Source organism: Indicator indicator, chromosome 28 (assembly GCF_027791375.1).
Source record: "Indicator indicator isolate 239-I01 chromosome 28, UM_Iind_1.1, whole genome shotgun sequence".
NCBI lineage: Eukaryota > Metazoa > Chordata > Aves > Piciformes > Indicatoridae > Indicator > Indicator indicator.
In genome coordinates, this window is record NC_072037.1 from 6,641,667 (window position 1) to 6,664,606 (window position 22,940).

The 22,940-nt window shown below is 41.5% G+C and overlaps 1 protein-coding gene across 1 annotated transcript in view; it reads left to right on the plus strand.

Annotated features, from left to right (window-relative positions):
• Positions 1-221: 221 nt before the first annotated feature.
• Positions 222-22,940, plus strand: part of GARNL3 (GTPase activating Rap/RanGAP domain like 3) — a 36,844-nt gene continuing 14,125 nt past the window's right edge. The window contains exons 1-13 of the mRNA XM_054393482.1: positions 222-295; positions 11,773-11,842; positions 12,999-13,073; positions 14,062-14,161; positions 14,573-14,691; positions 15,124-15,188; positions 17,463-17,526; positions 17,806-17,838; positions 18,462-18,537; positions 19,125-19,223; positions 19,766-19,869; positions 20,523-20,631; positions 22,044-22,089. Of these exons, the coding sequence (XP_054249457.1) occupies positions 222-295; positions 11,773-11,842; positions 12,999-13,073; positions 14,062-14,161; positions 14,573-14,691; positions 15,124-15,188; positions 17,463-17,526; positions 17,806-17,838; positions 18,462-18,537; positions 19,125-19,223; positions 19,766-19,869; positions 20,523-20,631; positions 22,044-22,089 (1,034 nt within the window). The remainder of the gene's footprint in view (positions 296-11,772; positions 11,843-12,998; positions 13,074-14,061; positions 14,162-14,572; positions 14,692-15,123; positions 15,189-17,462; positions 17,527-17,805; positions 17,839-18,461; positions 18,538-19,124; positions 19,224-19,765; positions 19,870-20,522; positions 20,632-22,043; positions 22,090-22,940) is intronic.

Consider the following 22,940-nt stretch of genomic DNA (forward strand, 5'->3'; position numbering starts at 1 on the left):
GGCGCCTTGGACCCGCGGGCTCTAGGACCCGGCGAGCGGTGCGGGCCGGGGCTCCGCGGCCTGCGCTCTGTTCTGCTGCCGGCGGCCCCGGTGCCGCTGCGCTGCAGCCGAGGGGGCGAGGGCGGGAGAGTCGCGGCGCAGCCCCGGCCGCCTGGTCCGCGTCAGCAGGGAAGCGCCCGAGGCGACAGGAGCGTGGGGGCGCCGCGGCGGGAGGCGTCTCGATGCCCTTCTCAGGTGCGCCGGGAAGCTTCACCGCCAGCTGCTGCTGGTGCCCGGCGCCTCTGAGAGCCCTCTGGTAACTAACCGGCTCGGGAGCGTCCGAGAGAAGCGGGCGCTCGGCCGGCGGTGTGGCCGCTTGGAACCACCGCGGCTCCGAGAGCGCGGGCGGCGGGCGGGCCGCGGGCGTGGTGGTGCCGGGCGGCCCCTCGGTTGGGCTGCCTGAGGGGACAGTGAGGCCGGTTGGTGCCGAAGCCGCCGGCCTGAGAGGGGCGGATGAGGGGTATGTTCTCCTCATCCTTTCGCAGTGGCCTGCCCCACCTGATGGTGATCCTGAACCATGAGAAAACGCCTTCAGAGATCGGTCTTAAATAAACCAACAAACAGAAAGTCTCTGAAGAACTCTTAAGTTACCTCCGAATGAGGTCCGGGTCAACCTCCAACCCTTGATAAGGCCACATTTTCTTTCGTTGACGTCTGTGTTCTATATGTATTCCATTGCACTTCTGTCTGTGTGTGTCTGTACGGATAGGCTTGGGCAGGTATTCTCAGCAGCATTAAGGTCTTGCCCATGGGAAAAGAAAGTCTTGTCCTTTGACTGAAGAACTCAAACCTGTACTAAGAACTGTTCAGATTAATTGTGCCATTGGGAAATTGAGAGTTTTTAAAAAAGCAAGGTGTTCTGTTGCTTTCTTAAACCCAATATCTTTTATTTGCTTGGTCCACTGCTTTGTTGCAGCATTTAAAACATTTTTCTTACTAGGAATAATTGTTTTTATGGAAGTGGCTGGCTCAGCCAATTACCTGTAAAAATAGCTAGAGTTCAGTCAGTTCTATGGAGTTTCCAGGGCATTTAGGAAGATGATTAGCTCTAGCTATGTAATACACTTTTTTTTTTCCCTCCCAGAAGAAACACAGTTTGATGGTGGTTTATTTTTTCCATAAGTTACATATTTTGTGCATTACTCTTCTTAAAAATATTCACTGACATTTAATCCCTGTGTTGGAGTTGCTTGTGGTTGTTGTTGGGTTTTCCCTAACAGATGGCATTCAGGTTTGGACTTTATTTGCTTTGGATTTAATTTGGATATTTTCCCCTCTTTACATCAGCTGTGTCATTGCAAGAATTATTTCCTCATTTCTAGGAAGCCAAAACTGTCATTTCTATACCAAATTCTCTACTGCACACTGAGATTTTGTCTGTTTAGTGTCAAATGTGCTGGCAACGCTTCAGAGAACCTTGTTGTGGTGCTTCTAGTTTTGCTTCTAAGTAAAACTTCTGTTGTAGTATTTTGTGTGTGCACAAACTGTGATGGTTACCTTGTCCTCAGTATTCCTACAAAACTGTCTAGATGTGTCTTGAATTCCATCACTTTTCACCCGGTGGGCAAGTCACCTTGGGAGCTGAGCCACTATTTTAGTTGAATGGTGTGAATGGAATTCTGTTGTGGCATCTTGGCTCAAGGGCAACGTCCCACAGTAAATCTGAGCTATCTGCTTGTCTGTTTTGGGTCTGACCAGTTTGTGCTACTTGCAGGCATGCTGTATAGTTGTACTTTCCACAGAAAACTTTCTGCAAATGGCTGAAATTTATGTTACACTTTTACAATCCATTACATGATCAATGCACAGCAGGGTAATCAGAAGCAGCTGAGGGTCTGCTCCTACAGAGTCCCTTGCTTTGCTAGTATTGTAGGTTTTTCTGGAAATCACTTTCACTAAGCATAAACTATTTTCCTACTTCCTCTGCGCTGATCATTGTAAATGTTATGGTTTTTCCATTCATAAAGCAAATATATGTATGTGTCAAGTTTAAGAGCTTACCTGAAGAACTTTGTCTCTTATTCTATAGGGTTGTTTTCAGGCAGGCTGTACTTTAGCCTTGTGAAAGCCTTTAAAGATGATGAGTGTGCTACACTGAGTGTAGAATCTCAAATTTGCCCAGGCAGTGGCCAGCTCATGCCAGTTAAGGTCTGCATAGGTCCATTGAATGCATAGTGTGAAGGGCAGAGTTTGAAAGTAGTAATGGCAAAGGAAGTTTGGCTGTGCACTAGAAATGTTTATGCCTGGACAAAACCAATGACATAAGAGAAAACGTGGTCTTAGAGCCATCTTCCTCTAGTCCTATATTTGTCCAGGGTTTTCTTTTGCAAAGATTTAAAAAAAACCCCACGCTTCAAACTTGTATTTTGGTGGCTTGGTCTGCTATTGAGAACTTTCCTTTTAGGCTTGTCTTTTTTTTTTTTTAAGCTATCTAGTGAAAAAGATGAGTGGTTTTGATTTCATTTAATAAAAGGAAATCGAACATATCTTCTTCTTTTGGATCAGTGTATGCTGTGTAAGTACTTTGTCTGGTGTACTTCAGAAGGATGTGAGAGAGACATCACCAGTGGAGAGTCACAAAATGGTTTTGCTATAAACGGAATGTTCATCCTTGTAAAGTGTCAGTAAAACTGAGTTTGTGGTCTTTTGGGAAAGTTGAGGAGATAAAATGGATTGATAGAGTTATTTTGAAATCTTAATTGTAGTGTTACTTGTCAAGCTGAAATAGACCAGCTGTATTCCTGTCTGAGAGTTTGCAGTCGTTTCCAAAGTATATTCCTTGTCTGCAGGGTGCTGAGGATCTCATCTGTCCTTAAGTTTGTTGGGAAGTAAGCTTGTTTTGTAATGCCTTGACAAATAGACCCATGCTGTTATGGAGGTGGAACCAGATTAAGGGAGATGTAATTCTAAAAATTAAACAAAGCAAGCAGTTTGTTTTGATGAACCCTCAGTTTTAGTACCATTCTGTATCTTCTAATGAATAAGTTCTTTTTCTTAATACTCCCATAATTCTGTTTCCCAGACTTTCTTCTTTGTAATTTATAGGCTGTGGACTTCTTTGTTGGTCCATTTCTTTAAATATTCTCTCTCTGTTTCTCAATACATGAACTCATGACATCCTTTTTTATGTATTTGGGCTTTTCTTTCTTTCTTTCTTTTTCTTTTTTTGGGAAGTATGGAACTTGACATAGAATCATCAGTAATTGCAAGTAAATCTAAGGCAGTTCTACTGTTTGTGTCTCTGCCAGCCTCTTACTGCAGAGACATCCTGCAACAAGATACTAGAAACATCCATCGTTGCTAAAAGCTGCCAAGAGGAATCCCAGATTTTAGCTCCACAGCATCCAAGCCAATGCATTTGCAGCATACTTCTTTAGATACTCTATTTTCCTGATTCGCTGCTGCCTTTCTCATTTTTATCCTTGTGTGCTTGTTGTCTGAAAAAAACACAAAGAGAATTCTGACAGCATGTTGCAAGAGAGGCAACCCTTTATGTAAAGAATGTTATTGCAGTGCTGACATTCTAGCATATTACCTAAATGCTTTTGATTTTTTTTTTTAAACATTTAAACCCACCCTCAAACTTCAAATCTCAGTTGTTGTGGCTCTTTTTCATGTGGAGGCTCTGTGCTTGGATTTCACCCTGGCTGGGACCCTGTTAGACTTCAGTAGAGCATAAGACTGGCCCAGAATTTTTTTAGGCTTTCCATTTCAGTAGGGATACTTGGAAAGAACTTGGCTGAGAAAAAGCTGTTGTTGCAGTTGCTGACATTTATGCAGAAGCATGGTGTGTTTCTTTGCTGTTGGAAGGGTGGTTGTGCTTTGAAAGTTGGTATTCTTCAGAATGACAGAGGGGCACCACAGAGCAAATACTTAGATGCGAGCAAGTGCATGTATTAACTCTGGTCCTACTTAGTGCACAGGAGGGAAGAGGAATGGGGTAAGTGAGAACTGCATTGAAGTGGAAGTGAAATACTTTAAGTGGAGGTTCTTTCTGTTTCAGTATTTCCATGGAAGCAGGTTCTTCTGAAGGAAGAGAAAGGAAACCTCATTTTTCACAATCTTGCAAAGCAATCCAGATACTTAGAAAGAAGGGAAGTTGTGGCTGAGTGCAAAATCCTGAGTGGGGGTTATTGTTGGAATATCCTTCAATAAAGATTTGTCTTTCTTTAGTATAGAAGTTCCTTTTAAGTTACTTTACTGAGTATTCATGCTTCTCTTCCATAGGGTATGGCTTGATATATAAGCAGCCAGCTTTGAGTTTACAGTGTTAGTAGTTGAAATGTACTTTCACAAGGCACATAGTTGGATTTCTGTTTGGACATATAAGTTGTGATGCGATGAGCTCTATACAGGTAGTCTACAGACAAAGAAGATATACTTTACATATAGACAAGATATACTTGTATTATTTTACCAGGCTAAAATAAATTATTTCTTTTGATTTCCAAACCTGGAAGATCTTTTCCATGCATGGGAGGCAATCCTTCAGAACCACAAACAGTATTTAGTAATAGTTAATTAGCACAAAGCATTGTTTGCAGTAATTAACCAGTTGTCTTCTGGGAATTTCTTTCCTGCTTTAGATATAATTTTTAAAAACAAATGTGTAGTTGCCAAGGTGCAGATTCCTATCTCCTGTCAGCTTTGAGGATTTGTCAGGAGACAGGCTGAGAGGATTGGCCCATGTCCATACATTTAATATTGAGTAAAAGCACAATAAAAACATTAGTCAAGGGAGATTATTCCAAAAATTGTTAAATGTTTGTATTTAAATTTGATGGCATTGTGTCTAGCTGGAATAATGATGAAATGCTACAGTCAGCTGTCTGAGGAAAAGGGCAGTGTGCAGGAGAAAATACTCCAAGAATGCTCTATGTATGGAATTCTCACTGTTTTTGCACCAGGGGCCATCAGCTGCATGTGGACAGAGATAAACTTCTCTACCATAACAGCCAGTTTTTGGTGGGGGGCTGGGTATATGGGTACTGTTTTTTGCTGTGGATCTGAGGTGCTGTCTGCCAAACAGAGCAGCTGTGGGACATGTATCTTGTAGGTGGTACTACAAGAGAATGTGAGGTTCATAATTATATTATGCTAGGCTCCAAATGTGTTTTATCACCTTATTCATGCTTCTACTGTGCTCAGATCACCCTATCATTAAACTCACAAGCCAACTATATCCTGTTAATTCCCTGGTTAACCAGAGAATCTATTCCTACCATTTTTGAAAGACTTTTTTTTTCCCCTTCTTTTTAATCTCAAGTTATCAAGCAGCTGATAGGGTGACTCATCAAACACAATGGCAGAATTGACAGCAAAGGGTGATGCTGTGACATAAAAGGAAGAGAAGTAACTGGTGGAGGGTGCAGACTCACTTAGGCAGAATTGCTGCCAGAGGCTCCATTGTGGAGCTATCCCCAGGTATCAAGATGTTGGAAACCTCACTTATATAAGATCCAAATGGGTCTTAACTCTAATAAGCTTTAGCATTCAGTGTTGCCTGAATTGGTTAAGGCAAGGTTAATGCTTGACAGAATTGCTCAGCAGTACATCACCAGCTTGAGTCCAGCCTGGGTCAACATTAATTAAAAGTTGCTCTTTAGTGGCCTCTATGGCATAATAGGTGTCCTTTGCCCCTTATGTCACTCTGCATTTACCAGTGGCTGACAGAATAAGTAGAGAGACTCAAAATTATCTGAATTCTGGAAACTGAAATTTCTTTGAACACTAGGGAAGTTTTAAATTAATTCAAACCTCAAAGAAGAGCTTTAGTATATTCCTTGAAGTTATTAGCTTGTAATAACTGTTGTAAAGGAAGATAAGAATATAGCCACAATTGCATCATGTAGTAACTCATTACAGCTTTAATCACAACAGTTGATTGCAGCATTGGTTTCAGCTTCTACTGAAAGCTTCTAAAGTCCTCACACAGTCAAAATACTATCAGTCATTTTGCTGCTTTGTCGTGCTTTGAGTCCCAGTGCAGGGCTTCCAACCCCACTTCAGGGTTTACGTCACACACCAACCACAGACTGTTTGTACGTCCTGAAAAGGTAGAGACCAATAGCCTGTGTCTGTGTAAAGGGAGAAAACAGAGGGAAGAGTTTCATCCACTGGAAAGCACTGCTGTTTCGTGTGTAGTTACACTTGTGAAGTTGTGTAAGCAGAGATTCAGTTGTGGTGAAGTGGCTGATGCTGGCTTGTGGGGCAAAGACTCTACCCCTGTGCTGACTGTTGAAGTCATGCTGGGCAGAGCTGCCATTCTCTCCCTGGTAGGCTTTCACTGTGATGACCAGTTGTGATTGAATCAGTGGTGCCCAGTGATAGGACAGGGAGCAATGGGCACAAACCAGGACACAGGAGGTTCCACCTAAACTTATTTCCTATGAAGGTGCCAGAATGCTGGAACAGGCTGCCCAACAAGGCTGTGGAGTCTCCTGTGGAGAGATTCCAAACCCACCTGGGCTACCCATCCTGGGAAACCTGCTTTGGGTGAGCCTGCTTTAGGCAGGGGGATGGACTAGATCTTCAGAGGTCCCTTACAACCCCCATCATGCTGGAATTCTGTGACCATGGCAAGGACTCTCAGTCTGTGAGATGACTGCACTGCTAAATATTCTGAGCTGTAGGTGCACAGGTTGACATTCATGTTATGTACCCTTACTGATGCAGCAGCTGTACTGCTCAGCCTGACTCTTAGCATGCAGCAGAGCCCACGGGTGGATGGCAAGCTGGCGAGGGGGTTTGCTCCTGCTACATAGAACCATAGAATTGTTTCAGTTGGAAAATACCTTTAAGATCATAAAGTGCAGCCATTAGCTAACTACCAAGTCTGCTGCTGAACCATGTCTCTCAGCATCACATCTCTGTCTCTTTTTAGGACAGCCCCCAGGATGGGGATTCAACGCCTCCCTGGGGAGCCTGCTTCAGTCCTTGAGAACCCTTTCAGTGAAGTTTCTTCTAATGTCCAACCTAAACCTCCCGTGGTGCAACTTGAGGCCATTTCCTCTCGTTCCATCACTTGTTTCTAGGGAGAAAAGACCCACTTCGCTACGACCTCCTTTCAGCCCCCTGCTCCGAGATAATGACTCCTCAAGAGCCGGCTGCCCTCATGCCCGCCCGTACCAAGCCGGCGTTCGGTCGGGGCGCTGCCGCGGCTCCGGACCCCCAGAGCGGGGCTGGCTACCGGCCCCTTGCAACGCAGGGTCTCGGGCCGCGTTCGCGGCCCTGGCGGAGCTCCGCTGCCAGCGGCGGAGGACGGGCCCCTCGCTCGCCGACGGAACTACAGCTCCCGGCGGGCCCTGGCGGCGGCCGGCGCGGCGCCTGAGTGGCTCGCGGGCCGGGCGGCCGTGCGCCGGGGCAGCGGGATGTGTGCGCGGAGCTCCCGCCGCCTCTCCCGCGCGGGACGGAGCCGCCAGAGCCACGTTGGAGGGGCGAGGCCTCCGGCCGGCCGGCTGCATGGAGCTGAGCAGCGCAGAGGTGGCCTCCACCCGGTTCCTCGGCTTCACTCAGCGGTACTGGGGCTGGGGAGGCGGGGGGCCGAGCTCGGGCGGGGCGCGGTGCGATGCGGGCCCGGGCTGTGGATGGCGGAGAGGCGGTTGCTGTGCTTTCACCGGCCGGGGGGCTGGAGGGGCGGCCGGGCCGGAGGCACCGGTGCGGAGGGGTGGCTGGCCTTCGGGCAGTGGGGCGGCTCGGCAGTCCCGGGGCTGCTGCCGCCTCTCTCGGCTGCAGGTGGCGCGGGCGGAGTCAGGCGAGCGTTTCCAGAGCCGCTTTCGCGGCTCGGTCAGGCAGGTACCGCGGGGCTGCAATTGCGATTACCGATCGCTGAACGCCTGTAACCGCGCCTGCTTCCGCAGTGGAAGCGGATTAACTGGTAGAAGTACAGCTCCGGGCGGCGTGCGGGCTGTGCGGGATCACACAGGTGCAATCTGCAAACTCACCCTCTTCGGCCGCTGCCCCCTGCTCCCAGTAAGGTGCTTTTCAGCGCCTAGGAACGAAGAGCATCCTACAGATAAGATACATGCCTGGGTTAGATTAGCAAATACGTTTAAAGTTGCTTTGTTCGATTTGCAGGGCTGTTAAAGTTTACAGGAGCTCCTGCTGAACAGGAGGGAGCTGGGCTGCTCCCCTCATCCTCATGACTGCACGTTGGTACCTCAGCACCTCCCAAACTGATGGGAGAGTGAGGTGGGGTGGGCTGTATCCTGGGAGCTCTGCAATGTGCAGAGGCTGGATTTTCTCATGTGAGCAAGGGCTCATCTGTACTAAAACAGTTTGCAGTATAAGAAAATTTTAAATTATGAAGCCAGACTGATCTGAGCTTTGTGAACTCACACAAGTATTTCTGTGCTGGCCCTTAATAGGATGAAACCTGTTTTTAAATGGGCATAACTGAAGCAACAGTGTCTTTTCTGGTGTAGATCACATTGGGACTGAGGAAGGATATAAACCAATGAAGAAAATTAATAAGAAAAGCTAATATTTTATATATTTTATTTTTTTTTTTAATTAGGTGATGTGATATGTCAGAGAGTTGATGAGTACAAATCTTGGTGGTAACCAAGATTGGAGAGCCAAAGGGGCTGGAATTCCTTGGGGAATATGAGCACTTATGGAAGCAGTGTGATAATGTGAATCTTACCTATGCACAGATTGAGGCTACGATGATTAACTTTCAGGAGGTTGTCTGTGCAGCACATCCGTTGGTGTGAGATTCTGCTTTATGTGCTTGATACAAAGCAGATGACAATTATGATACAAAGTTGAAGCATGATATGAAGTAGTTAAGTTGAGAAGAAGCAGAGATTAGCTATCTGGTATGATTCTGATTGTTAAAAGGACTGCTAGTCTGTTTGGAAGTTGGATATGGTTTGTGGTGAGACAATATATTTCCTTAAATTACTGGAATGTAGTTTGTAGAGAGGACAGGAGCATAAAGTTTTCAGGTGCACAAAGTGGTCTTTTTGCTTTTTCTGTGGTTTCCATCTATATTATGTAGTTTGTGCAAACAGTATTTCTCCCATTAAAATCTCTTGTTCCTGGTGTTTTCTTCATCATTTGATGAATACACCTTGTCTCGCTGCATCTGTGAGTCTTTGTACCCTTAGCAGGGATAGATCTTGGATCTTTGTGCTGGATTGGAGTTCTGTGGGTACAACTTAAAAAGCATGCATGAATATCAGCTCTTTCTTTTTCACCTATGTCTGTGACTGTGGGACTGCATTAACTCTTCTCAAGCCCCAATGAGCAGTGGTGGGAAGCATCTGCAGGTTTCCTTGCAAAATATGACAGTGCTGTCTCCTTGGTATTTTATGTATGCTGCTGTTGGCTACTGTCTGTGTGCTTATCATTGTGTCCGTCATGCAATGACAGACTGTGAAACAGCCCCTGCTCCCTGTCATTCTGTGGCCAGCAAAGCTGGTATAATGTGCAATGTTTGAGTACGTTGGGAGTGCCTCCTAAAGGCACCTATTTTATGGCTTGTCATTATTGGAAGTACTGAAAAATACATGCTGTGATAGAGCAAGAGGGGTTTTTTTTAGAATCTGGCATAGGGGATATATTCATGTGATAGAGCATACAGTTCTGTAGACATCACACCAATTTGTGGATCTTTCAACAGCCTCTTTCTCTTGGACATCAGGGAGTCTTTATGGTGAACCTTTCTTTGGGCTAATGGACCTCAAAACTTTGCTAGAAGCAATGTTGAGTACACCTTGCAGAGCATGCAGAACAAGCATCTTTTCTGTGCTGTCAAAAGAGATTTGTATGCTAGAACCCAAACTTAACTCTGCACCTCCACTGTCTTGCTTTGTTGTGATTCTTTGGTTGGGAAATGGCACAGTAGTAGTCATTGTTGGCATGCATCTTAATGATCTTATACTGTTCTGATCTTAATTAAGATTGTCTGGTCTGATCTTAATTCTGCCACCATGCTATTTTCACTTTACCTGGGCTGACAGGCATATACCATAATACACATTTTGCCTTTTTGTATTTCTAAATTAGTGGATTTCATGTCATGTTCTCCTTTAACTCAACCACCTGTATTTTGTTGCACCAGTGCATTCATTTGTTGGTTACCTGCATCTGTTTCTTAGTTAGACAGTGTTTGGGTTTGAACAGTGTTTTCAAATTTTTAAAGCTTTTTGTTAGCTCACAACTTTGTTATCTCTGCAGCATTAATATGCTCAGATCTCAGAATACATTTCTTGGTAGAGTCTGACTTTCACTCAGCTGAATAGCACCAAATTAAGGTATAAAACTTAAGTTTGTGTGGGTACAGATAGTTCTAAAATGCCTTCCTAACTCCCTGGCTTATCTTCAAGGTAATTCACGAGGTGGTATTTTCCTCTGGCTTCATGCATTTTAGGGCTACCTTTGCAATAAGACAGAAAGTACTTCACTTTGTAAACCTCAGCTTGCTTTTCCTTTTGTTTTGTGGAGCTACCACATGACTGATAAAAGTCTCTCAAACTGATCCAGGCAGAGATGGTTCCATTCAGATCACAGTGTGCCAGATGCTCTTTCTAATTTGTATTGTGTTTGGAGCTCTCCTGATGTCAGACACACAAAACAGTGACTTGGCTTTCCCAAGACTTGAAAAGACTTCTTGAAAAGATTTCTTGTGACTGTGGTTGGGTTTATTTATTTAGTTAGTTATTTTTACCCACTCCTTGAATTGTCATCTTGCAGACATTTCTTCATTTGAACAAAGACTGAATTTCAGAGCTCAGTCACAGCGAAAAGCTGTCCTGTCTGCTGTTCCCATAAGATTCTATCACCAGGACTGACGATGACAAGTGTTCATTGATCAGAATTGCTTTGACGGTGGTTTCTAAGGCAACTAACACACCTAGCCACAGAAGTGAATTTTGTAGAACTAAAGCAGCACTCAAAATGCTGGTGCTGCCAGGATTACCTGATTTCTTCGTAAAAGTAAAAAATTAGAAAACGCACAATGCCTTAAAATATATTGAAAATGGGGCATTCTGTTCCTTCTGTGAAACATCTGCCAAATTTCTTGTCTCTAGCAAAATGCAGGAAATCTAAAAATTTCATTCAGTGCTTTGTTAGTTTTTAAATTGTTGCTGAATTTTCTATTTCTCTCTGAGACATGTGAACAGGCATTCAGCCTGTACAAAACTCAGTTTAGGAACTCTTTGTTTTGTCTGGAGGAAAAGGATTACATTTGCTTGTTTGACAGTTTTGTCTTTGTTAGCGTTGGTGGAGGGAAAGCTGTGAAATACTCTTCTTACGCTTTTGAATTAAAGTTATTGTTTAGTTTCTCTTTGTGTGTAGACTTAAAAAAGACTCTTGAAAAATCAGCAACATACTAAGCATAAGCTTAGTGAGCATAGTGCAGTTGTCCTAGTCAAGCTGTCAACTTTACTGAAGGTTTTTCTTCCATTAGATTAAACACAGATTTGAAACGTGGTTATAAGCTACCACCTGCTTTGGAACTCTGATCACATTGTGCCAACATATTTAATTTAATCATGTCTTTTGCTTCCAGTCAGGACACAGACATTTCTTTTCATTTGGGGGTAATATGAAAGCCAGACTGCAATGGCTGCTAGAGAGTGCACATTGTGAGGAGGATTGCCTGCAGTAATGAGTTTGTGCACTGCAAATTCAGCAGGAATGATGTGGGTTAATGACAGCGTGTAGTGTTGCAGGAGATCTAAGGCTAGCTGACTTCTGTACACTGATGAAGTGTTTTTATTCCAGCTCTGTCTCTGAAGATCTGGGTTGCAGACGTGGAGAGTTTAGCAGAAAGCATTACGGATCTGTGGAGCTTGTAAGTTTGCATAGCCTGTCCTTTGATTTTAGCAGCTTATGATGCAGAGCTCAAACCGTTTTCATTTTCAGATCAAAAAGATGGATCTAGTTTGGAAAATGGGCTTTCTAAGCTAGACTTGAAAGTTGTAGGGTAAGAAAAAGAGGCTTCAGAATAGATATTTTAGATCTGTGCTAGGAAATCTTTTTACTACCTTATTTACTAATATTTTGTCACAATGAGACAGGAAGTGTTATGTAAATATTGTGATTCCCCCCAGATGGACATGGAACAAGGATTGATACACCATTGCATTATTGCTGTTCAGATCCCATTTCATAAGTTTGCTGTGATATGTGACAGTCTCATTTTTAACAGTTCTGAGAAGAGTAACATGCAGCATCATTGGCAGCATTCTCCTCTTCTTGTAGGGATCCGAGGCAGTGTTGCTGCACACCCCAGAGTTCTGTTATTCTGTGTTTTACTGACTTCTCAAAAGATCTTTTTTCAACAATGAGAGTTTTCAGTGTTCTGGGAATCCCTGGGTTCCCTTATAAACAGAGCAGATTGTCTATGAAAGAGTTGAAATCTTTAGCTGGAAACAAGCCATGTTTTCTGATGTTAATGCTGGAAGTAGACCAGATTATCTCCTGTACCTTATGTTGTGCAGTATCATCAGTGAGCATTGTGTTTGGAGATTCTTACTGCTCTCCATCTCCTGAAAACATCAATAAATAAAATACAGTAAAAGCCTGTTAGGCTGGTAATACTGCCAACAAGTAGAGTTTTAGGCTTAGCAAGGCTGAAAGGACAAGAATCATCACGTCTTTAAGACCTTTCGTTTTGAAAGGAGCAAGCTTCAAGAACACTTTCTGGAAAGCAGACAAGTCCCTCTGTAGGCATTCTGTGTGTTGGTGCAGCCAAAATCTGAGACAGGAGAATTTTTGGTTAGTACTGGAATCTACTAAAAGAGTGAGTATCTCTCTTGCTCATGCTCCTTAGAATCACAACTGGGTCATTCCAAATATGTAGTCAAATTAGCGATGGCTATGCTCATCCCTTCCTTCTCTGTGGGTAGCCATGTGATCCCAGGGAGAAGAAACCCCACAGTAAGCTTTGATTGCTGATTGTGTGGCTATTTTTGGAAGTAGAATCTCTGTTTTAAACTCTCTTACAGCTCATATCTAGTGATGCTGATGGAGCCATTCAAAGAGCTGGGCGGTTCCGTGTGGAAAATGGCTCCTCTGGTGAGGTAAGTGGCTAAAGATACTCACAGCTGACAAAAGAATTCTGCTTCAGTTACACTTCACCACTGAAGGATGCAGCCAAAGAAACTTCCTTACTAAGGAAGAGGTTTTGAAAAATGCTAAATAATATGAGAAACAGAGAAAACACTGAAGAACTTTCAGGGAATGTTCTGGTCTGGTAAGGAGTCCTTGAGGATGATTTTGGGTAGAAGTGAGAAAAAGAAACCTGGAGATGGAATTCTGTTTATTAATATATTGGTCTTTAAGTTTTAAAGAGACTGGTTTTCAAATTCCACATTGAAAGATTTCTTTTCAGTGGAGTACTAAGCTACTAACCGTGACAGTGGTGCAGGAGGAAAAGACTGTAGTTACTTGGGAAGAAAAGAGGAAAAACAGAAGAGGAGAGGGAGAAATTTTAATTTCAGCTGCACAACAACTGGCATCAGAATAATTCTTTGCTTAGGGCAACAAGGCATGTGAAGGGCCTGGAGCACATGACCCACAAGGAGCATCTGAGGGAGATGGGATTGTTCATTCTGGAGAAGAGGAGGCTAGGGGGAGACCTCATCACTCTCTACAGCTACTTGAAAGGAGGTCGGAGTGAGAAGCGGGCAACCTCTTCTCCTTGATGACAAGTGACAGGACTAGAGGAAATGGTTTAAGGTTGCACCATCAGAGGTTTAGTCTGGATATTAGGAAATATTTCTTCACAGAGAGGGTTGTCAAACATTGGAATGGTCTGCCCAGGGTGGTGGTGGAGTCACCATCCCTAAGGGTGTTCAGCTGGCGCTCAGGGACATGGTTTAGTGTTGACCCTTCAGTGCTGGGTCGAGAGGTTGGACTGGATGATCTTTGAAGTCTCTTTCAACCAGATACATTCTGTGATTCTGTGCCTGTCTTTGCCTGTGTTAGGTTGTCCATTTTTTTACTTTCCATTTTTTTTTCCATTCCAGTTTTCCGTTTTGATCTAACAGCCTCCCAATTCCCTTTCAGAACACAGACTACACTCCAGGTACTTGGCACAGAACAGACGTGCATTTGGAAAACCCAGAGTATCACACAAGATGGTACTACAAGTATTTTTTAGGGAAAGGTAATTACCTTTTTGCAAATCGATTGATGTTTTGATCAAAGGAAATGCAATGCAGCTCTGAATTTCTGTCATTTAAATATGGGGAAAAATAGAGTATTAATTTAGTATTAATAAATGTTCTGTCCTGTGCAGAACACAAGGTCTTCTTTCATATACTTTTAACCTGAAGACAGAGGATGGGTTTCTATAAGTGACAGAACCCCTGCTACCAAAAGGGGATGTTTTGAAGCCTTGAAGACTGTACCTGTCTCTTGTTTGTTGGTGGTGTTTTTTAACACATCTGTCTATAAATATATAGTTATTGATGTAGAGGACTATCTTTACATATGCATGTGTTTACACATATATGTGTGCCTGAGCATGTCTGTATGGTCTTCATAGTTGATAATGCTTCTTCTTTTTCCCTTACAGTTCACCAGAATTACATAGGTACAGATGCAGAGAAGAACCCTTTCTTTCTCTCTGTTGTACTGTCTGACCAAAATAATCAGCGTGTTCCTCAGTACCATTCAATACTTTGGAGAAAAACAGTAAGAAATAAATATTTAACTACTGCTCTGACTGAACTGGTTTTTGCTTGTTTTGGATATTTTTGTCTCATATATGCTTTCTTCAGAATTTCAGCATGGGGGGGATGGAACTAGATGATCCTTGAGGTCCCTTCTAACCCTGACAATTCTATGATTCTAATTTTACCACAGTAGATTAAAGTAGCTTTGTAGATAACATTATACTAAACCTTCTGAAATAACTTTATACTAAACCTTCTGACAGAAATCTGTGATACCAGATATTTATAAATTCTTCTTGCTTGCAACTTTGTGCTATTTATAGAAACGTTGGCTCAATTGTTGTTAATTTTAGTTAACTATTTTATTAATATTCCTATTTGAACTTATGGGGGGGGAGAAAAAAAAGTCAGTATGTCCTGTTATATTGCCTAGATTTTTTTTTCTTTGTAGGGTACTCAGAAAATATGTCTCCCTTACAGTCCCACAAAGACTTTATCAGTGAAATCCATATTAAGGTATGTATTTACAATGATGTTATCAGTTAAGATACTTGTCTGTATTTCTGTTCCTGTAGTTCTGAGCTTGTGTTGTGTGGTTTTCATGATAGGTTTGTAAAAGCAGTAAAAACATGTTTATAAATCTTAATCGTTGAAGGCAACAGAAAGTGTGCTTAAAGCCTGTTCTGGAATAGACAAAGTGACAACTTAAAATGGAGACAAATTCCTAGCACTTTTTCTTCAACAGAGGGACCATTTCCAAGTTAATTGGAAAGCAGGTGCTAAGTGCAACTCCAGTGGTTGAGAAGAAATGTGCTTTTAAATTAGACAGGCAATAAACAGACCTAAGGAACATCAGATCTTGACTAGAGGAAGCAAACAGGAAAGACACCAAGAATTATTTCTTAAGTTGATTGTTCTGTGTAAGTCTCACTGTGGGTGTGTTGCACACACTGTTGGTGAAGCCAAGAAAATGCCTTCCCCCAGCCAGGGTCCCTATGGGCATGCTCATCATATGAAGATGAAGTGAGCAAGCCCAACTTCTATTTCAATTTATTTCAGCATTATAATAGCTGAAATGTCAGAGCACCTGTTTACAAAGTGTCCATTCACATTTAACCTGCAGTGTTTAAGATCTAAGTGTGGTGTGTTTTCTCAAATCCCTCATTTGAAAATGTCTTCAAATGCATCATCTGTAAGGAATTTCCTCTTCTAGAAACCCATAAAAAGTGCCTTCATTTACTGACAGGTAGTGTGTACCAGATAAATGAGCAGTCTGCAGGTCTTCAAAACCTTTGATTTGTAGAGAGTACGAGCAGATGGGAACAGGGCATGAGTTGTGATGTGAAGTCAGTGCCACCAGATCTGGATTTTCCTACAACTGCACAAGATCTCTGAGAGGTCCCACATCACTGAATTTGCCAGAGAGGCTAACAGGCCATTGAGCCTCACTTCTTAATTCTGGTTTCCTGGGCTGTCTCTGGCTTCGAGTGTCAAGATGGTGAGTTGAAAACACTTTAGATCTTTTTCATCTTCTTCATCAGGATGAGCTAAATCCTCTCTTCTAACTCCTACAGCACTGGCTTGAATACTACTGTTCCTAATTGTCAGTACTGCTTGCTGTCCTGCACCTGGTCTTCCATTTCTTCTCACCAATCACTGAAATACCTCTTCCTAACAGCCCTTTCTAACCCAGCCTCTCCCTCCACTCTCACCCACAATATACATTTTTGGTCAGGCATCCCAGAGTGGAGCAGCTTTGCCTTCTGTTAGCTAGGATGATAACTCTTCTAACACCCTTGTGTGTTTCATCCTGTGATGCTCCAGTATTTTGTTTCAGACCTTATTCCCCAATTCTGCCAGTGTCTGTGCTACCTGCAGTCAGCTGGATATCATCTCCTTTTGCCCACATGGGCTTGGACTGAAATCTCTTCCCAGATTATTATTTTGCTTTTGTGGTTCATGAGCTTTCCTCAGGCCTGATTGGAATTCCTTTGGCTGGCTGTTCACAGCCAGTGTGAATCTAGGTACAGACAATCTAAAAGAATGCTGTTTGCATTAATGTCTGGGGTTTTTTTTCCTAAATTAATTGGAACATTTGAATCTGTTTCAAGAGAAACTAAAGCAAATCCTGTCTGCACTGTGATCTAGCACGAGCAATGATGGAAAGTTGCATCAGATTTGACCTCCCTGTTCCCTGTGCCCCAGACAGACTGCATTGGGCACACTGTGACATGCTGTGCAGTTCTCTAAATTAATGCTGGGGAGACACAAGCTAGGAAAACTATACTGTAAATTAGACATTTCTGTTTGCTGATCTTGCTTGTTATGTAAATACTCTTTTCTATTCTGTGCCTGGTTCTTTGACATGTTTGATGCTGAACTGCTCCTTTTTCGTGTGTCTTGCCTTGAATGTTTTTAGCAATGAGGGAAAAGAAAAGCTAACAAAATAGGCTACTGAGTCCTCCTAAAATGCTTACGATGATAATGCATAAAGCCAAAGTGAAGGATGATGGAATAAATCTCTGTACTTTATAAGCAAATACAAGAAATTTAAATCTGATCTCCGTGCAGAGTCTTACTAATTTCTGTTTTTAAAAAGCAAAAGAAGTTTAGAAAGTCTTGGAAGTCACTATTATGGGAAAGAAATGGCTATTCCACAAAACATTTGTTTTGAACAGATGCTTTTTGAGCAATTCCTTTTGTAACCAGTTCTAATTGCAACCAGCTAGTGGTTTAATGTTGAAAAGCATAATTACCCTTCTATAAAGCACTATTTAATTTGTATTTCAGTGCTATGAGTCTTGACAAATTTGAGAAGGGCCCAAGGGAAATTTTTCATCCTGAGATACAAAAGGTAGGAGGTGACTTCTTTTTGTTGTTTGCTTGATTGTTTTTTTCCATTATTTTCTAGAAAAATAAGTCATTAATTATTAATGCTACTAGTTTGTTTCTTTCAGTAGCAGGGTAATAATCACAGAGTCATTTAATGATTAGTTACATGATACTGTAAAGCAAAATGTCTTTATCAGTTGCAGTGGCCAATTCAAAACAAAACTTAAATACACACAGATATTACAGTTTTGTTTTTGTTATCTTTAATACCAGTGTGCTAAAGATACTGTTTTGTTTACAGGATTTATTGGTTCTTGAAGAGCAAGAGGTAAATGTAAACTTACCACTCCTAGCACACAGACCTGTACAACAACTACAGTTTTGTATGTGAAATATTTGCACTGACATGCTTGTGACAGCTTAGAAGTCAATTGCTCATTGCAGTAAAAATGTAGTATTTCTTTACAATATCATAGAATGGCTTAGGTTGGAAGGGACCTTAGAGATCATCTACTCCAACCTCCTTGCTATGGGCAGGGATGTCACTCAGCTAGACTAGGTTGCTCAGGGTCTCATCCAACCTGGCCTTAAGTGAAGGGGCATCCATGACCTCCCTGGGCAACCTATTCCAGAGTCTCACCACCCTCATACCAAAGAACTTCCTAAGATCCAGTCTAAACCTACTCTCCCTCATCTTAAAACCACTAGAAAATACATGACATGAAAAGTAGTTTAAGTACCAACTTAATACAGCACACCCTTAGTATATCCAAAATGCATAATCTATGATCAAAGGTAAATTATGAGGTATCTGCTGCTTCAGCATGTAATGGAGTTAGTACAAAATGTATATCCCCATGTGTAGGATGTTTAGAGAGGTACCTTATAAAAGTCTTTAGAGAAAACATTTTAGGTCTTTTGTTTGTGCATCATATAAGACTTGTTTTTATTTCTCAGGGATCTGTGAATTTTAAGTTTGGAGTCCTTTATGCTAAGGATGGGCAGCTTACAGATGATGAAATGTTCAGCAATGGTGAGGGTTTTCACCTTAAATGGTTTTATTTGTTTGAATAAAAAAATGTAGGACAGTGCCTTAGAGTGGAAGCCAGGAGGGAGGTGATGGGTGTGTAAAAAGTAGTTCTGTTAGGTTTTCACGTTGTGTTGGATGAAAAATTGTAGTGTAGAGTCTATTTCTATAAAACATGGTAGTAGGAGACTGTTAAAATGTGGAAGAAATTGAAATTTCTTTTCTAGAAATAGACTGTACAACATAAGATTGAGAAAAGGGAAGCAACTCACACTACCTGCAAAAGTTCTTTCACTCTTGCATTTTCACATGCTCTTTTATGCACCTGAACAGTGCCTTGGAGTTAGCTAAAGAGGTCACTCTTTAGCTGGAGTTAGAGGTGACTGTTTAATGGCACATGGCCGGGATGTTTCTGTAAGGATAAAAGGCTCAGATCATGTGAGGAGAAACTAAGTCAGCTGGAACTTTGATCTTTGTGCGTTAGGAACAGGATCTGCTCCTGTTGTGTTTTGGGGTTTTTTTAACATTTTCTTATAGATGTTCTATTGTTACATGTGCTTTTCTGTTCTAACCCTTTTCCCTTCCACATGTAGAAACTGGAAGTGAAAGCTTTCAAAGATTTTTGCATCTCTTGGGTGACACAATTCCTTTGAAAGGCTGGACAGGCTACAGAGGAGGACTGGACACTAGAAGTAAGAACTCATCTGGAGCAAAAGAGTGGATGGGCAGCAGTATAAATGTTTTTTTGCTTGTTGCATGTGCATATGGTATATATTTTGGAAATAATACAATCCCCCAAAGAGATTTCCTCATGTGTGTGCTGAATGCCCTGCTTCACCCAGAAAAAGTCAGGTTAGCTCAGGTTAATATGGAATGCAGTTGGAAGAAAAGTAATTGTGTTTCAAGGTAAGCAGTTTCATTTTATATTGGAATGGGGTGAAGAATAATCCAATGTGTTGCTTGTTTCATTATAGTTAGAGCCTCATGGCTTGAAGAGCCATGTGTGATTTCAGGTTAGGTGAAAAGACATCATAGGTTTTAAGTCTGTGAATATGCAGATTAGGTTGTAAACTTGGGTTGGGACCCACGTCAGACATGCAATATGGGCATTTTCTAAAATGGATCAGAAAAAAGGATGATTAAGGCAGGTTTGGTAGAAGGATCTGAAATCTCTTTTGATCTTTAGAAAAGTTAAAGAACATATTCCTGCTGAGAATGTTGTCTTCCCTTGCAGATGATACAACAGGAACCAGTTCCATCTATACAGTTTTTCAAGGTCATGAAATTATGTTCCATGTTTCAACCATGTTACCATATTCTAGAGAGAACAAGCAGCAGGTACATAGTTCTCTCCTTTTTCCTTTTCCTTTCTCCCCCTTTCTCCCCCTTTCTCCCCCTTTCTCCCCCTTTCTCCCCCTTTCTCCCCCTTTCTCCCCCTTTCTCCCCCTTTCTCCCCCTTTCTCCCCCTTTCTCCCCCTTTCTCCCTCTTTCTTTCCTTCCATCACACCCCCCAAAACTTTAAAATAAAATACAGAATTTCTTGCCTGTTAATACTTGAGAAATGTACTTCTTAAGACTTTGGCAATATTTTTTTTCCTCAATATTAAACCTAACACTGAAAATCTGATGATGTTTGTTAAAAGATAATGCATCATACCATCTTTATTAAGGTGCAAAAAAACTCCACTTGTGAAGAAGGTCAAAATTGATTGACTGAGTGTTCTGTTCTTCAGATGACTTGTGAAGTTATGCTGCTGCAGTTACCATTACCTGAAAGAGTTTAGAAAGGCTGGAAATCAGAGTTGGGTGTGAGTTGGCAGAACGCTCACATACGTAACACACAACTCATACTCTAGCAATTTGTGTGAATTTCTTTAAGTCTAATAATTTATTTGTCTTTTAAGTCATTGTGCCTGTCTTTTTCTTTCTTTCTTTCTTTTTTTTTTCCCTTTTCTTTTCTCCTTTTCTTTTTTTTTTTTTTTTTTCTCCAGGTAGAAAGGAAGCGACACATTGGGAACGACATCGTCACTATTGTGTTTCAGGAGGGCGAAGACTCTTCTCCAGCATTCAAGCCATCCATGATTCGCTCTCATTTTACACGTATCTTTTTTCCCCTACATTTTCTAGTGAGATTTGATTTAATTAATTCATTAATTATTTTTTTAAACAAAAAAAGGTTCAATAGTACTTCTAATTCTACCCTAAATCCTTCCTGCATGCTGCTTATAGGAGTGAAAGCTATGTCAGGGAGACGCTTGCATTCTTGCGCTTTTTACCTTCACCTGCTTGATGAGGTGTCTCTAAGTCTGCTTCATAAAACTATTTTTATGTTGAAGCACTTAGAAAAGAAAGTTCGAAGGCAAGAATGTGATTTTTTTTAATTAATTGTATATTTATTGAAGGCATTTGGATTGTTTAGCAAATTAAATTTCATCCATTTTCATAAAACATAAATTCGTAACAATAGTTCTGTTAGTGATGTGTCCTCCTCCCTTTGTTGAAAGCCAGGCTGGATGTGGCTCTGAGCAACCTGCTCTAGTGTGAGGTGTCCCTGCCCATGGCAGGGGGGTTGCAACTAGATGATCCTTGAGGTCCCTTCCAACCCTAACAATTCTATGATTCTTTGTGAATTAACTTGGCATTAACTACTGGATATAGCCTTTTGGTGGTTAGGTGCTGTTTATATTAGGTATTCATGTGGTTTAGATCAGTGTTTTTCAAATCTTTCAGACTGTAAACCACATTCTTCCTATTTTACCCAGCCTGTGTTTTCCAAACTTTCTGATTGAAAACATTTTTAAGACAATATGATTCCAAAAACCAGCTACCAGTTGCTTAGGATTATTATGGGGTCACAGTGGTGATCCATCGACCTCAGTCTGGCATCTCTTAGGCTAGATGGAATGGAACGAAGGAAAATGGATGGAAGGAAGAAAACTCACTGTTTCTGTCCACTCTCTGTTGCCAAGTCTTTGAAAAACTAATCACAAAGCTAATGACCTCTAAACCTGGTTCTCAGGCTAATTGTTGTTGGGACTTTCTTGCCAGATTCATCCATGGCTAATCTTAGTGTTTAGATTTAAGCTTTTAGTATTAACCTCTTTCAGTCTAAATGAAAGAAGTGCCTAGAACAAAAAGAATTCCACTATTTAGGAAAAAAAAAACCTCAGATATCAGATGAACTTAATTATTGTTAACAAGAGAAGTTTACCAAGTCAATGCACTTCTTCATCAGTGTCAATTTTAGTGAAAATGGAGTAATTCTTCCCTCATTGCTGTTAGGAGGATTTGTTATGATTATTATATCCAAATCTTTTTGATTTATTTTTTTTTTTTTGGACAAGCCTTTGACAAAATGTGTATAGGCAAGAATATTTTATGTATTTTATATTGCTTAATATATTTGACCTTTATTAAATCTCCTATATGCTGAGGAAGGGGAAAACCAAAAGTGTATTCAAATACATGTGAGCTTTGTTAGTACTGGATTAACTTCCTTAACTGTGTGACAGATATTTTTGCCTTAGTGAGATATAATAAGCAGAATGATAGTTACAGGTAGGTGCTGATTGTAACAAATAACTTCACACTGATTTCTGATGGTTTAGAGATAACAGGAAAACATTTTATATTGTCCATCTGTCTGTATGCCAGGAAGCCAAATGAGCTTAGGAAACTGAGAAGCAATATGGACCTGCATGTAGGTGGTTGTAAACTGGCTATGAGTAAGTTTTATGTTCCTTACTGTCAGAAAATGACATTCTGGAGCAGGCATAAGCTAAGGGGGCAAAATAAAACTACTTTTTAGATTAAATATAGCAAAATGATGGAAGGTATGCCGGGAACATTCTGACCTGATAAGATCAATGACATTGTGAGCTACATGTGTAATAGAAGTTAATTAGATGTGATGAAATGACAGCCATGGATCCTTGCAGGCCTGGATTTGGTTGTAGCTAAGCAACTATTTCATTTTCAGGGATCTTAATAGAGTGCTTGTACTGTTGGAGGTCATGTACATAAAACCTAGTAGAATTTTGCTTGGAAATAATGTATTCTTCCCCTGTTTTTCAGCCTTAGGACCCTCACACTTGGAGACATGTGCTATCCAAGTCTCAGTCTGTTAGGTCTTACCAGAATCTGAAAACCAAGCATTTCTGCAGCCTCACACCTAGGCATTAATGAACAAAGGGATTTTAACCAAATAATTAATCAAGACAAACTATTGTCTTGAGATTAGTGGTGAGATGCCAGAAATAACTGTCAGTCTTGAAAAAGCAGAGTGGCAGTAGGATGTCATTGTCCCAGTCCATGAGAGAGATTCATCTTGGGCTTGAAATAAAGAGAAAAAGAGCTTAACTATCAGCCTGTGCTGCAGTTCTGAGTATAGGACACAGACTTGCCACTGT